The sequence below is a fragment of the Bos indicus genome, chromosome 21 (assembly GCF_029378745.1).
Source record: "Bos indicus isolate NIAB-ARS_2022 breed Sahiwal x Tharparkar chromosome 21, NIAB-ARS_B.indTharparkar_mat_pri_1.0, whole genome shotgun sequence".
In the NCBI taxonomy this organism is placed as follows: domain Eukaryota; kingdom Metazoa; phylum Chordata; class Mammalia; order Artiodactyla; family Bovidae; genus Bos; species Bos indicus.
The window spans coordinates 8,330,846-8,343,890 of NC_091780.1; the positions used below are offsets into that span (position 1 = coordinate 8,330,846).

A 13,045-nucleotide genomic window follows, 5' to 3' on the forward strand; every position below is an offset into this window, starting at 1 on the left:
AGGTCTGCTGGGAACAGACCTGTCAGTGCCGGACTGGGCTGCGCAGTGACCCTGCCCGCCTGTTGTGCAGGTGTGTCCAGACCCCGGGCGGGAGCTGTCCGCTCGCCTGCTGCACCGAGGGGTGTGGGTGGTGTGGTTTCTAGGGAGACCCAGGCTAGCGGCTGCTGATGCTGGCTGTCCCCCCGCCTTGCCTTCAGAGGCGGCCGTGTCTGCTGCTTCTGGGTCCACCCACCGGGGTAGACGTCTCGCTTGGTCAGCTTTGGAGCCCCCGCCCCTCATGGTGCTCAGCATCTGTTAGACCGGTGCCTCTCCAGGTGTGGTCCCAGCACGTACAGCGTCAGCATCCCCTGAGCGCTGGTTAAAAATGCAGATCCTCAACCCCCCTAGACCTGCTCAGGAGAAACCCCCAGGGTGGGGCCCAGCCCCCAGCCCCCAGCCCTCTGAAAATCAGCTGTGTGCGCCCTGAACCCTGAACTTGTTGGACACTGAGTTGCTGTCGCCTGGATGGGTGGCCTGGGGAGTTGCCCTTCAGGGGCCATTTCTTCTCCCCCACCTTCTCCAGTGACCAAAGCTGAGAGTTTTCAGGGTGGGCTGCATCTGAAGGAGGAACTGAGCCATCTGCCTGTCCCGTTCTCTCTCCTCCCCGCTGAGCTGCACGGAGGGGATGGGATAGGATTTAACCCCGAGGATAATGGCAGGCTTTCTACAGCAAATATGTAAGCTGTTCCGGTTGAGTAACAGAGCATATCTGTTCTCCCGCGGACTGATTTCAAGTGCGTTGTACATACTCTGCTTGAGAGAAATAACCAGAGGCGTTTCTAGAGAATGATTTGAGTAGCAGCCTCTAGTGTGAGAAGTGTAATCGGGGTCATCAAATTAGTGTTTTATCTGTTTTGACATTATTCTTGAATCATATGGTTGCTATTGTTAACAGGCACTCTTCCTTCTTAGATACTCTTAATTCCATCTCTGATCGGCAGAGGCGGTGTTTTCTGGAGCCAGGTGGCGAAGAGTCCCAGAGCAGGGTGGCTGGAGGCAAAGGATAACGGTCTGATGCTGATCTCTCTGCTTCCAGGAACTACTCCTTCTACGTCCTTGACAACCAGAACTTGCAGCAGCTGTGGGACTGGGACCACCGCAACCTGACCATCAAAGCTGGGAAAATGTACTTTGCGTTCAATCCCAAATTGTGTGTCTCGGAGATTTACCGCATGGAGGAAGTGACGGGGACTAAAGGGCGCCAGAGCAAAGGGGACATAAACACCAGGAACAACGGGGAGAGAGCCTCCTGTGAGTGCGACCTCCCATACTGCACCGTGGCTTCTGTCTGTGGCCCCTCCTCACTTCATGCAGGCCTCTTAAACCAACACCTGGACATCTTCAAAGGCAGTAGTGAGGCAGATTCATATTAGTAAATTTTCCATAGGTTCCATCTGTGTATAAACATTTATAAATGGCTTTTCACTCAGATTTTAAAGAGGTGCTTACAGAATACACAGAGTTAAGCATCTTTTATGCTCACTCAGACTGTTGGATTATTTTCCAGGGGAGAGCTGGTCCTCTCCAGCCCTGGGAGGGAGTGAGCCTGGCCCTGAGTCTCCGGGGTGGAGGGGAGGTCTGAGGGCAGAGGGGCTCAGCTGCAGCCCCTGTGGCCATGGGCCCCCAACCTGGATCCTGGTCCCAGCACAGCATGGAAAATGGAGAGAGACTGCCTCCCTGAACTGATAACTGCTTTTTAAATTTAGAACAGTATAATTATAATCTTATATTGGTTATATGACTTCTGCTTGAAGGTTTTGCCTCTGAGCGGTGAGTTTCTCACCTAACCTTGTATGTAAAACTGCTTTTAAAAACGGTGTGCTTCTGTGTGGCTGGATCAGGTTATGAAGGTAAATGCTTTCTCCACCATCGGCTTTTGATAAGGGACAGTATGCAAAAAACGGAGACTAACCCCTGTGATCCGGGGTGGTGCACATGTGAACACTGGTGGGAGAGAATCTTAGAGACTGTCCACATTGGACTTTGTTTTGTGGGCTCGGGATTCACCCCGTAAACTCTCGAGTTGCCCAGGAAGGGGTTTTAGAGGAGGGAAACCCGACGCAGAGCTGCAGGGCCTTCTCCCTGCGCGTCACACGCCCCCCTTGCCACGCTCCTGTTTAGACCATTGCAGAGTGGATGTCGCATAGCTCTCTCAAAGTGTTTTTCTGCTCAGAGTCAGCCATTCTGACCTGTTGGATCATGAATACAGTAGCCATTTATTTTCTTTTGGGGGAAAAAAAATGTTTCCTCTGTAAATAACATTTTAGCGGAAACTACAGCATTTTTTCCATCTCAATCCATCACATTTTGCCCCACAGACATCTTGGATTGTAACTGTTGCAGGCCTCTGCTTCACCTCCCTGAGGGTGGAGGGTGTGGTGGGAGGGAGTCAGGCAAACACAGGGCCCCGGGTGGAAAGGGCCGTTCATAGGAGAGCTCGGGTCTCAGCCTGGGTGACTTCAGCAGCCCTCCCCGAGTTCTCAGCAGTTTGAATCTGGCCCGGGAGCACGAGGGGACTTGGGGCAGCCTCCCTGTGGTGCTCCCCAGCCCAGGCTCCTCCCACAGAGGACGGGAGCCGTGCCGAGCAAGGTGGGCTCTATTAGTGCTCAGTCCATTCCCCGCTATGTGTCGGCACTGCCGGAGCCTCCAGGGAGTTCCTGGAGGTGTCACGCAGGAGGGTGTCGGTACCAAGCTCAGACTAAGAAGTTCCCCTCCTATGGCACACCTGCCCCGTTACTGACGCAACCAGGCAGATCCGCAGTGGTGAGACAGGTGTCACCTTGTCTAAGAAGACTCTTGCAGCGTCAAGGTCCCCAGCCCCCTCGGTGGCCCACATCTCAGGCATGAGCAGAGACAAGCTCCCTTGGTGCAGCCAGCAGTCCTCTTCCAGGTTATTAAGGATCGCCCACAGGTTCACATCCAGGGCCCCGCCTGAACGAAAGCAAAGGATGGAGCCCCTTGCAGGCCCTGTAGCACAGTGTTTGGGTCCTTAGTGGAGACGGCAGAGTCACTGAGACGTTCCAACAGGGGCTTTGCACACACAGCCAGCTTCGGGGGAGAGGGCCGTGGCCTGAGCAGATGAGCCCGCGGGCGAGTGGGAGGGGAGGGCGGAGATCACTGTCCCTCACGGGTGTGCCTCTGCCCCAGGTGAAAGTGACGTCCTGCACTTCACCTCCACCACCACGTCGAAGAACCGAATCATCATCACCTGGCACCGGTACCGGCCCCCCGACTACCGGGACCTCATCAGCTTCACCGTCTACTACAAGGAAGCGTGAGTGTCTGTGCTGTGGCCGTCCTTCTGTGGGCGGGCTTCATCCCCCACCCCCCCCACCCCCCACCGCCGACCCCTGCTGTCCGGTGACAGCCACGACCACCAGTGACAGCTGTAAACGAAAAAGTGTTTTCTCAACACCTTTCCTTCTTCAGTGGGTGCTTAGAGGTGCTTGAATTTAAAAAGTCCAAAGCAAAAAACTTACTTTGTGACTTAGGTCAGTCCAAACATTCAGAAGCTGGGATGGCGCGTGTGGTTGCGGCATCATTGTAGCCTTGGTGCCCTCTAACCCACAGTCCAGGGACGCCCGAATCGGGGTGCTCAGCCCCCTCGAGGTGACCCTCAAATGCGTCTGTAGTCCACTCCCGTCATCTCTGTGGCCCCTCCCCCCAGATGTGGCCCTCGACTGTAGATCGTAAGCCCTCCAAACAAGGCACGGGAAATGGAGAGAGACTGACCTCCACGTCCCGAACCTTTCAGGATCTCTCCCAGAATCTGCCAGGGGCATTTCTTGTCCTTCAGGGGACACCTGCCTGCCCGGGCAGCCATCTCTCCTGATGGCAGGAGTGTCTTCTTGGTCCGCCTCTCCCTTCCGGGGCCTCCTGTATCCAGATGATTGGTTGCCCGGGGCCCGCCTTGATGCCTCTCCCGGGTGCCTGCCTTCCCTGGAGCTGGAACCAGAGCCATGGTGTCAGCATCTGGTACCCTTTCCCCTGCCCCAGCTGGGGCCCTGGGAGTGCCTTGCCCATGAGAAAGTCCAGATGCAGGATTCTCAGGCATTCAGTGTCCCGGCACACAGGAGTCACTCATCCGCCGTCACGACGATCGGGAGGGGTGTGTGAATGCCGGTTTCAGAAACCAGTGGCTGTCCAGCCCTTCCATCTGAGGGGCATGGGATCCCTGCCCAGCTCCTCATCTGTGCAGAGCCACCATCCTCTTTGACAATTCTACCAGTGCTCTGGCAGGGTCGGCTGGCACTTTCCCCAAGGGGTTGACATTAGTGTCTGAGATAACCTGGAAACTAAATATTTGAGTGTGATAAAAATACTTAAGCAATCAGAATTGTTTGTGAGCAAATTAGATTTTGGAGGCTGTACTTGAGAAGCTGTTTTTCTGTGACAAAGGCATTTTCCTCCAGAAGTTATTCTTATCAATAACTGATGTTTGCATTAAGTGACTGCCCTTGTTTTTTATGGTGAAAAAAAAAAAAAAAAAAAAGCCACAGTGGGAAGAGAGGGAAAGAGTATTTGTATATACTTTTCAGGAGCAGTGTTTCCAATCCCAGTAATTACAGAACTTAACTCTTCCTGAGGCAGAGGGTTTGACTCTATAGTATATAGAGAACCAAGTGAGACCTGGAGTCTGGTAGCTTACTTTGATTCTATAAAGATCTAATTGCTGACGTGTTTTACCTAGAATCCCCATTATGGAAAGTGGAAGGGGGGACACCCCAGGGAGGTTCTTAGAACTTCAGTGTTAGCACCATAAAGCACTGTCTGAGCTTCGCTGACTTGTGTTTCAGCCCCTTTAAAAACGTCACGGAGTATGACGGGCAGGACGCCTGCGGCTCCAACAGCTGGAACATGGTGGACGTGGACCTCCCGCCCAACAAGGACGTGGAGCCTGGCATTTTGCTGCACGGGCTGAAGCCCTGGACGCAGTACGCCGTTTACGTGAAGGCCGTGACCCTCACCATGGTGGAGAACGACCACATCCGTGGGGCCAAGAGCGAGATCTTGTACATTCGCACCAACGCATCAGGTACCCACGCACGGCCCTCGCTGTCCCCGCCTCATCAGCTCACGTTCCTCGCTCATGATAAGGTGTAGTCAGAGGGCTGTCCCTGAGCTGTGCCCATTGTCTCCCCCCGTCCTGGGCCAGTGTCTCTCATTTATATGCCTTCTTAGTATATCAGGAGAATACCTTAGCAGTATCATTTTTTTCTCCCCCTACTCCCAATACCCCAGCCTCTTCCAGGACATCTTCTCTGGACTTAGGACCCTCTTCCATCATCATTCTGATTGTCCTGGACCAGTGAGCCCAGGTCAAGGTGCTGGGTTGGTTTCTTTGGGAGGCCCCAACGGGATACAGTCCCCTAGGCTCCCCTTCTTGTTTATTTGGATAGTTGGACCTCTGGGAACTGAAGCCCTGCCGGTTGGTGTTCCAGTTTATCTCGGGCTCACTGGCTTCTCACCTTCATCCCGTAGTGCCTAGGGTTCCAAGAAAACAAACACAAGTTGGAAAGCATGAGAGGAACCATGTGGTAGACACTGCAAGTGACTGCTGATGAAAATGTGCCTCCTTCTCCCCTGATCCCCATTTTCTAAACTACCTCATTTCTCAACTCCAGAATCTGAAACTAACGAGAGCAAATTTTTGTGTCAGTTTTCCAAGTGTATAAATACCAGGTTAGAAGTAGGGAAATGCACATCATTTTAAAAGGCACTTAAACATTTTTTGATGATAGCCATTGTTACAATGCGTAGGCTGTTACAACACATACAAGCTAGCACAAAGTGAATTTAAATGGCAAAGAGGGAAAGGAAAAAATGTTGGTCAGGAAATCCTTTTGCTCATGTTCTCTTGCCTCCTCCTCCCCTCCCCTGTTCCATCCCAATGCTCTTCTAAGTGGCTGTGATCATGTCACTGATGGTACAGCATTTGTATCAATAAATGTGATGCAGACTTCTGATTCTAGGCCTGGGATGATGTAGCAGAGGCTCAAGGAAACAGAACAAGTTGTTCAGCCTAAAAATTTGGAAGTAATTCATTGTGACTAATTTAGGGAAAATAAAAATCTTTCTTTGCTATGACCAGTTCTTAAGAAACTTGTTTCCTTTCCCCAAAGATGGAAAACAAAGCACTGCACAAGTTGAGTCCGTTGGCCCCATCTGGCGCCTGTCCTTACAGGTGGTGGTCAGAGAACGGCTTAGTCCTCGGCTCCAGTTTTTTTGTGACACCTGTTGTTGAAACATCTCGGGGTCCGCTGTGTGTTTCTGAAATACTTATTCTAGGAAGCACTAAAATGGCCTAGCATTTAGTAGTTAAACATTTTCCCAGAGAAAGTTAGCATTAGTCATAACTTTTTCCTAATGTGTCCTTCCCTACAAGTGTTCAGAACCTCATGTATATGTTGTCCCTTAAGCTTTCAAATGTGAAAAGGAGCTTGCATAGGAAGCTCAGCTTAGTGCTCTGTGATGACCTAGGGGTGAGATGGGGATGTGTGAGGGAGTCTCAGGAAGGAGCGGACATGTGTATACAAACAGCTAATTCATGTTGTTGTAAGCAGAAACTAACACAACATTGTAAAGCAATTATACTCCAATTATAAAAAAAAAAGCAGCTTACATGACCACATTGCTTAAGTGGCACGTAGCGAAGGTGTTTTTCGCACTTTGGTAAACCTACCAAAATCAATGCTTTTTCTGTGAACCTAATGAAAACAAGATTTCAGTGGTCCCTGGATGCATTTGCCCTTTATACACAATTCAGCTCTGGGTTTGGGATTTAGGGGCAATAGTAAGTACAGTTTGACCAGATCCTTATGCTTTGCCTGTAAATCGATATTCTTTTGATGGTAACAAGAGTCCATGACTTGAAATCAGGGCTTTATGTGTGTTCCAGGTATTTTTAGACTTCTCATAGTCATAACTCCATACTTCCACTGATTCGCGGTTATACAGTTGTCAGATTTACAGACCCTTTTTCATCGCCTTCTCCTCCAGAGCCCCCTGTGCCCCGCCCCACACCCTCCATCACCCTTTTTACGTCCCCCTTTCATTTTGGCTTTTTTCCTTTTTTTTTTTTTTAATCAGAGATTCAAAATCTCAAATAAAATAGAAGTCAGTCAGTTTTTTTTTTCTAATTAAAAAATTTTTTATTTTAATTGAAGGATAATTGCTTTACAATATTGTGTTGGTTTCTGCCTTATATCCACAGGAATCTGCCACAGGTAAACCTATGCCCCCTCCCCCTTGAACCCCCTCCTCCCACCCACACACACACAAGGCAGTGGGTCTTACCATTTGCTGACACTGCCCCGAGTTAGACGTCTTGGAGGATGGCAGCGCTGATACATGAGGACGGTCCAGCATTTGCATTAACTGTAGATTCTAAGTCGTCCCTCCCAACCCCGGCTGCGCCCCCACCGCCCTTTGCTGTCGACTGCTCAGTCATGTTTGTCACCGCGGAGATGCCCTGAGAACAGATGCTATAAAGGGAAAGTAAGACAGTTGGGAAAGGAGGTTCGGTTGGCGTCTTGTGTCTGTGTTCACCGCTGTGTCCTGTCCCGGTCACACTCTGGTGGGTTTGCGCTGAGTGTCTGGCAGCCTGGCTCTCGGCTTCCTTGCATTTTCTGATGCGTCCTCTGTCCCCTCCCAGTTCCTTCCATCCCCCTGGATGTCCTCTCGGCCTCAAACTCCTCTTCTCAGCTGATCGTGAAGTGGAACCCGCCCTCCCTGCCCAACGGCAACCTGAGCTACTACATCGTGCGCTGGCAGCGCCAGCCCCAGGACAGCTACCTGTACCGGCACAACTACTGCTCCAAAGGTGAGGGGGAGGCCGGGGCGGCGTCTGTGGGGAGTGGGCGGCAGCGGCGGGCCTGAGCCCGGGGGCGCGGGCTCTCCATTCCCGGCAGCCCGTGTAACTTGGCTCGCACGGGGCCACTCTCTTCCGAGCAGACAAAATCCCCATCAGGAAGTACGCCGACGGCACCATCGACGTCGAGGAGGTGACGGAGAACCCCAAGACCGAGGTGTGCGGCGGGGAGAAAGGGCCGTGCTGCGCTTGTCCCAAAACCGAAGCTGAGAAGCAGGCGGAGAAGGAGGAGGCCGAGTACCGCAAGGTCTTCGAGAACTTCCTGCACAACGCCATCTTCGTGCCCAGGTACCGCCATTTTCGTGCCCGGGTACCGCCATCTTGGTGCCCGGGCACCGCCATCTTTGCACCCAGGCCCCACGTCCTCCGCGGTGCCGCCGCCCCCACCACAGCCCACCTTGCGCAGGTTTGACAGCCCGGAAGTGAGGCCCCGGGGGCCATCACGGAGAGACCACAGGGCGGGCGATCCGCTGGGCAGGTGGGCGCTCGGCCCTGTCAGACGGGCCAGGAGCTCGCAGCCTGCGCTGTGGGGGCCTCAGGGTGACAGCCGGCCAGCCCGCTGTGGGCTCAGGGAGTGGCAGGCAGCAGCCACGAGCAGACACCAGCAAGTGAAGGAGCCGGGGTTTGGGCCCTTCCTGCACCTCCCTGCCGGACTCCCAGCCTGGCCAAGGAGGGGCGAAGTGAGAAGGAGAAACTGAGTCAGTTATGAAAGGGGCTCCACTTCAAAGCGTAACTGAGCACCACAGGGTCCCTTGAAAAAGTTTGTGAAGCCGTGCCAAAGACAGCCTTTCCAAGACAAACAGCTCAACCCCAGAGCATCTATCTTCTCTGTTGCTCCAGCCGCCACTTCTGCCAAGTGGGGACAAAATGGAGGAAAATAAATGTGTAGAGCAGAATTATTCAAGTTGCCAAAAGCTGGGAACAACCCATGTGTCCACCAGCAGATGAAGAGATGAACCAATGTGGTCTTTCCCTGCGGTGGAATATTCAACCATGTAAAGGAATGAGATTCTAAACAACAGGAATGAGCCTTGAAAACACTATGCTGAGTGAAAGCAGCCAGATACAGACATGTGTGTGAAATATCCAGAACAGGCAAATTCATGGCAACGGAAAGTAGATTACAGATTACCAAGTGCTGGGAGAGGGAAAATGGGGAGTTACTCCTTACTCTGTGTAGAACTTGTTTGGGGTGATGAAAGATTTTGGTGATGGTTACACAGCGTTATGAATGTCATCATTGACACTGAATTTTACCCCAAAAGTGGTTAAAATTATAAAGTTTTGTTAGCTTTTTTTTTATTTTTTTTATTTTAAAAGTTTGTTTTACCACAACAAAAAATAGTTAAAAATCAAAAACAGAGGGACATTCAACAGGGCAGCCTTGTAGTGTCTGGGGAAGGAGATAGAAACGGGGTGGTGGCTGATAGTGCCTTTTTCTTTCTGAAAAATTGTAGCACAGGGTTTAGAAACAACCTCGTGCCTGAAGTCTGGGCAGAGGAGCAGGATCCAGGCCAGCGTTTTACCTGCAAGCCCGTTTCCCCACCCCCGTGGTGTCCCTGTTGCCAGCGCGTTCTCCTGGGCATCCGTCTTCTCCCAGCTCCCCACCCGCAGGGATACCAGCGGCCCCCGGCTTCTGTTTATGCTGCATTTGCTTTGCCCTCAAAGGCAAAGGTTGTAGCAACAGAGGGTTTTGAAAGAGACTTCTATTTTCTGTCAAGTGACCTTCCTGGTATTTGTATACTAGTCAAAGATAGACATTTTACTTTAGAAGTCTTTAAAACAGGAAATCGACCTTTTAGAAGTGGAGGCACTAGCTTTTTCTTTTTTTTTAATTTTTTCCAGAATAAACTCTGGGTTGTTTAACAGCTTTCTTCCCCCTCCTTTCCTCTCCTGCCATTGAAACCATAGCACCTCCTGCCCTGCCCCACCAGTGACGTGTTCTCACAGTGGATGTTAGGGCTGCTGCTCACACGTTAGACGAGATGTTCTGTATGTTGTGCATGCTTTCAAGAATCAGGAAATTTGAGGGAGGTTAGAAAAGAGCTCAAAGATGTTTTCAAACTAGAACCCAGGTTCAGTGGCTTTTCCACCACCCAGATTCATTAACAGTGAATTTGGGGCCTGGGTCTTCCTCCCAACAAACCAGGAAAGGACTGGTTCACAATTGGAAGAGGGGTACAATGAGGCCGTATATTGTCACCCTGCTTATGTAACTTATATACATCATGCAAAATGCTAGATGAACCACAAGCTGGAATCAAGGTTGCTGGGAGAAATATGAACAACCTCAGCTATGCAGATAACACCAGCCTAATGACAGAAGGTGAAGAGGAACTAAAAAGCCTCTTGATGAGGGTGAAAGAGGAAAGTGAAAAATCTGGCTTAAAACTCAACATTTGGACTTCCCTGGTGGCTCAGTGATAAAGAATCCACTTGCCGGTGTAGGAGATCGGGGTTCGATTCATGATCCTGGAGGAGCCCACATGCTGCAGAGTGACTCAGTCCATGCTCCACAGGTTTTGAACCTGCGCTCTAGAGCCCATGCCCTGCAGCAAGAGACGCCTGAGCACTGCAGCCAGAGAAAAAGCCCACATAGCACCAAAGACCCAGCACAGCCAATAAATAAGTAAATAATTTTAAAAAGAATGTAACATTCAAAAAACTAAGATCGTAACATCCAGTCACATCACTTCATGGCATATAGATGGGGAGAAGTGGAAGCTGACTGACTTTATTTTCTTGGGCTCCAAAATCACTGTGGAGTGTGTGACTGCAGCCATGAAATTAAAAGATGCTTTTTCCTTGGAAGGAAAGCTATGACAAACCTAGACAGTGTATTAAAAAGTAGAGACACCACTCTGCCAACAGAGGTCCATATAATCAAAGCTGTGGTTTTTCCAGTAGCATGTTTGAATATGAAAGTTGGACCATAAAGAAAGCTAAGCGCTGAAGAATTGATGCTTTTGAACTGTGATGCTGTAGAAGACACTTGAGAGTCCCTTGGACTGCAAGATCCAACCAGTGAATTCTAAAGGAAATCAACCCTAATTATTCACTGGAAGGACTGATACTGAAGCTGAAGCTCTGATAGTTTGGCCACCTGATGATGAAAGCCAACTCATTGGAAAAGGTCCTGATACTGGTAAAGATTGACGGCAGGAGGAAAAAGGGGCAAAAGAGGATAAGATGGTTGGATGACATCACTGACTTAACAGACATAAGTTTGAACAAACTCCAGGAGACAGTGAAGGACGAGGAAGCCTGGTGTGCTGCAGTCGATGGAGTCGCAAAGAGTCGGATACGACTGAGCGACTGAACAACAGCCATCGAGTAACCACTCAGGGAGCAAGAGGGTGGTTTGCATGGTGAGGCTGAGGTTTGTAGTGCAGAGAAAGCAAAATAAATGATGAGGCAGGAAATCCCCATGTAAGAAAGCAAAATAAATGATGAGGCAGGAAATCCCCATGTAATTTGTTGGTTGTTATACAAGGGGGTTGAATAGCTCCTTTTATTCCAAGGTGAAGATTTTTTTCTTTTCTTTCTCTCACTCTGGCTCGAGTCAGAGGAAAGACAAGAGAGGTAGAAGCCCTCACTTACAAGCCACATTTCTCTCTTCCTTGCAGACCCGAACGGAAGCGGAGGGAGGTCATGCAGATCGCCAACACCACCATGTCCAGCCGGAGCAGGAACACCACGGTGCTGGACACCTACAACATCACAGACCCGGAAGAGCTCGAGACTGAGTACCCTTTCTTCGAGAGCAGAGTGGACAACAAGGAGAGAACTGTCATCTCCAACCTCCGGCCTTTTACTCTGTACCGAATCGACATCCACAGCTGTAACCATGAGGCTGAGAAGCTTGGCTGCAGCGCCTCCAACTTTGTCTTTGCAAGAACCATGCCTGCAGGTACAGTGTGATCCAGCTCACCCACACCCAACCTAGTGGAGCAGACTGATTTGAAGAGACAGAGGCTGACACTCTTAGTCTCAGTCCTGCTGATTAAAGAACAGTGGTCATTTACATGTGACTTGGAAGCCCAACAGGGAATGGCATCCATGCATATCGACCCCACTCCCACCCTAGTCTCTCCATGCAAAGTACTTTGAGAGCAGGGAGCTTGATTCAGGCTCGACTCTTTTCCTTCTTCTCGTGGATGTGCATTATGCATTCCCACAGCCCTTTTCTGCCAGGCCCCTCCCTAAGTTTCCATGAAATCCCCAGTGTGCGGCCCTGATTCAGAGTGAGCATCACTCCTCAGGGGCAGCTCCCATGCAGTCTTTGGTCCTGCTTGCTTAATCTTCACCTTCCCCTTGTAAGTTAGAAGCTGCCTATGGCTCAGACAGCCACACATCCACCTTTCAGGATGGATGAACTGCAGCATTTGCTTCCCTGCAGAGCTGGCAGGGAACACAGAGTGTCTGCGTCTGGGGATGGGGCCTCCTGGGTTCGGTTCCAGCCTCTGCCAGCCAACCCAGCCTTCGTCTCCTCACCGTCCCAGGAGAGACACAGCCCAGCTGATTTCTCAGGGCTCTTCCCAGCTGGAACCTGCAGTGACTTTGCTCACCACCTGGCTTACTACTCTAAGAAACACAAGCAAGAGAGGAAGCACCCGAGCCTCCCCCGGCAGCTGCAGGAATCGCTGATTCCACCCCAGCGAGCTTGCGCTCAGCAGCGGCTTCCTGGCGGCTTCCTCCCAGGCAGGCTTGAGGACCATCCTTCACACCTGCCCAGAAATTGCATCTGCCGCAGGCAGATGCAGAGCACAGGCGGGGCCCAGGACCCAGCCTACAGGCTGGGGCCGCTGCTTCTGCTCACCCTGCGCCTTTTCCGTGCTGCTGGTATCAACAGCATCGCATAGAAGCCGAGAACCAGACCTGAGTGACTTGAATTGCCAAGATTGTCCTCCTGTGCTTGAGAGTAGGCTTTTCTGTTGGGGGACCGGAGTGGGAAGGGAAGGTATGGTGGCATCTTGAGACTTACAATCATTAGGTTGTTCTGATTCCAAAACCCCTGCTGTGTGTGCGTGGCCAGGCCAAGAGGAGTCGCCACGGCTGTTGTCCACTGTCCTGTGTGAGGCATTGGGGAGGCCGTTCTTAAATTAGTCCAGTGTTTCTGTCCCTCCCTGGGGGCTC

General features: G+C 51.1%; 1 protein-coding gene across 2 annotated transcripts in view; it reads left to right on the plus strand.

Annotated features, from left to right (window-relative positions):
- IGF1R (insulin like growth factor 1 receptor) overlaps positions 1-13,045 on the plus strand; it is a 304,926-nt gene that overhangs the window by 253,774 nt on the left and 38,107 nt on the right. For both annotated transcript variants that reach the window (XM_070775032.1, XM_070775033.1), the window contains 6 exons: positions 1,076-1,290; positions 3,187-3,313; positions 4,836-5,074; positions 7,694-7,861; positions 7,993-8,197; positions 11,536-11,819. In XM_070775032.1, coding sequence (XP_070631133.1) covers positions 1,076-1,290; positions 3,187-3,313; positions 4,836-5,074; positions 7,694-7,861; positions 7,993-8,197; positions 11,536-11,819 — 1,238 coding nt within the window. The remainder of the gene's footprint in view (positions 1-1,075; positions 1,291-3,186; positions 3,314-4,835; positions 5,075-7,693; positions 7,862-7,992; positions 8,198-11,535; positions 11,820-13,045) is intronic.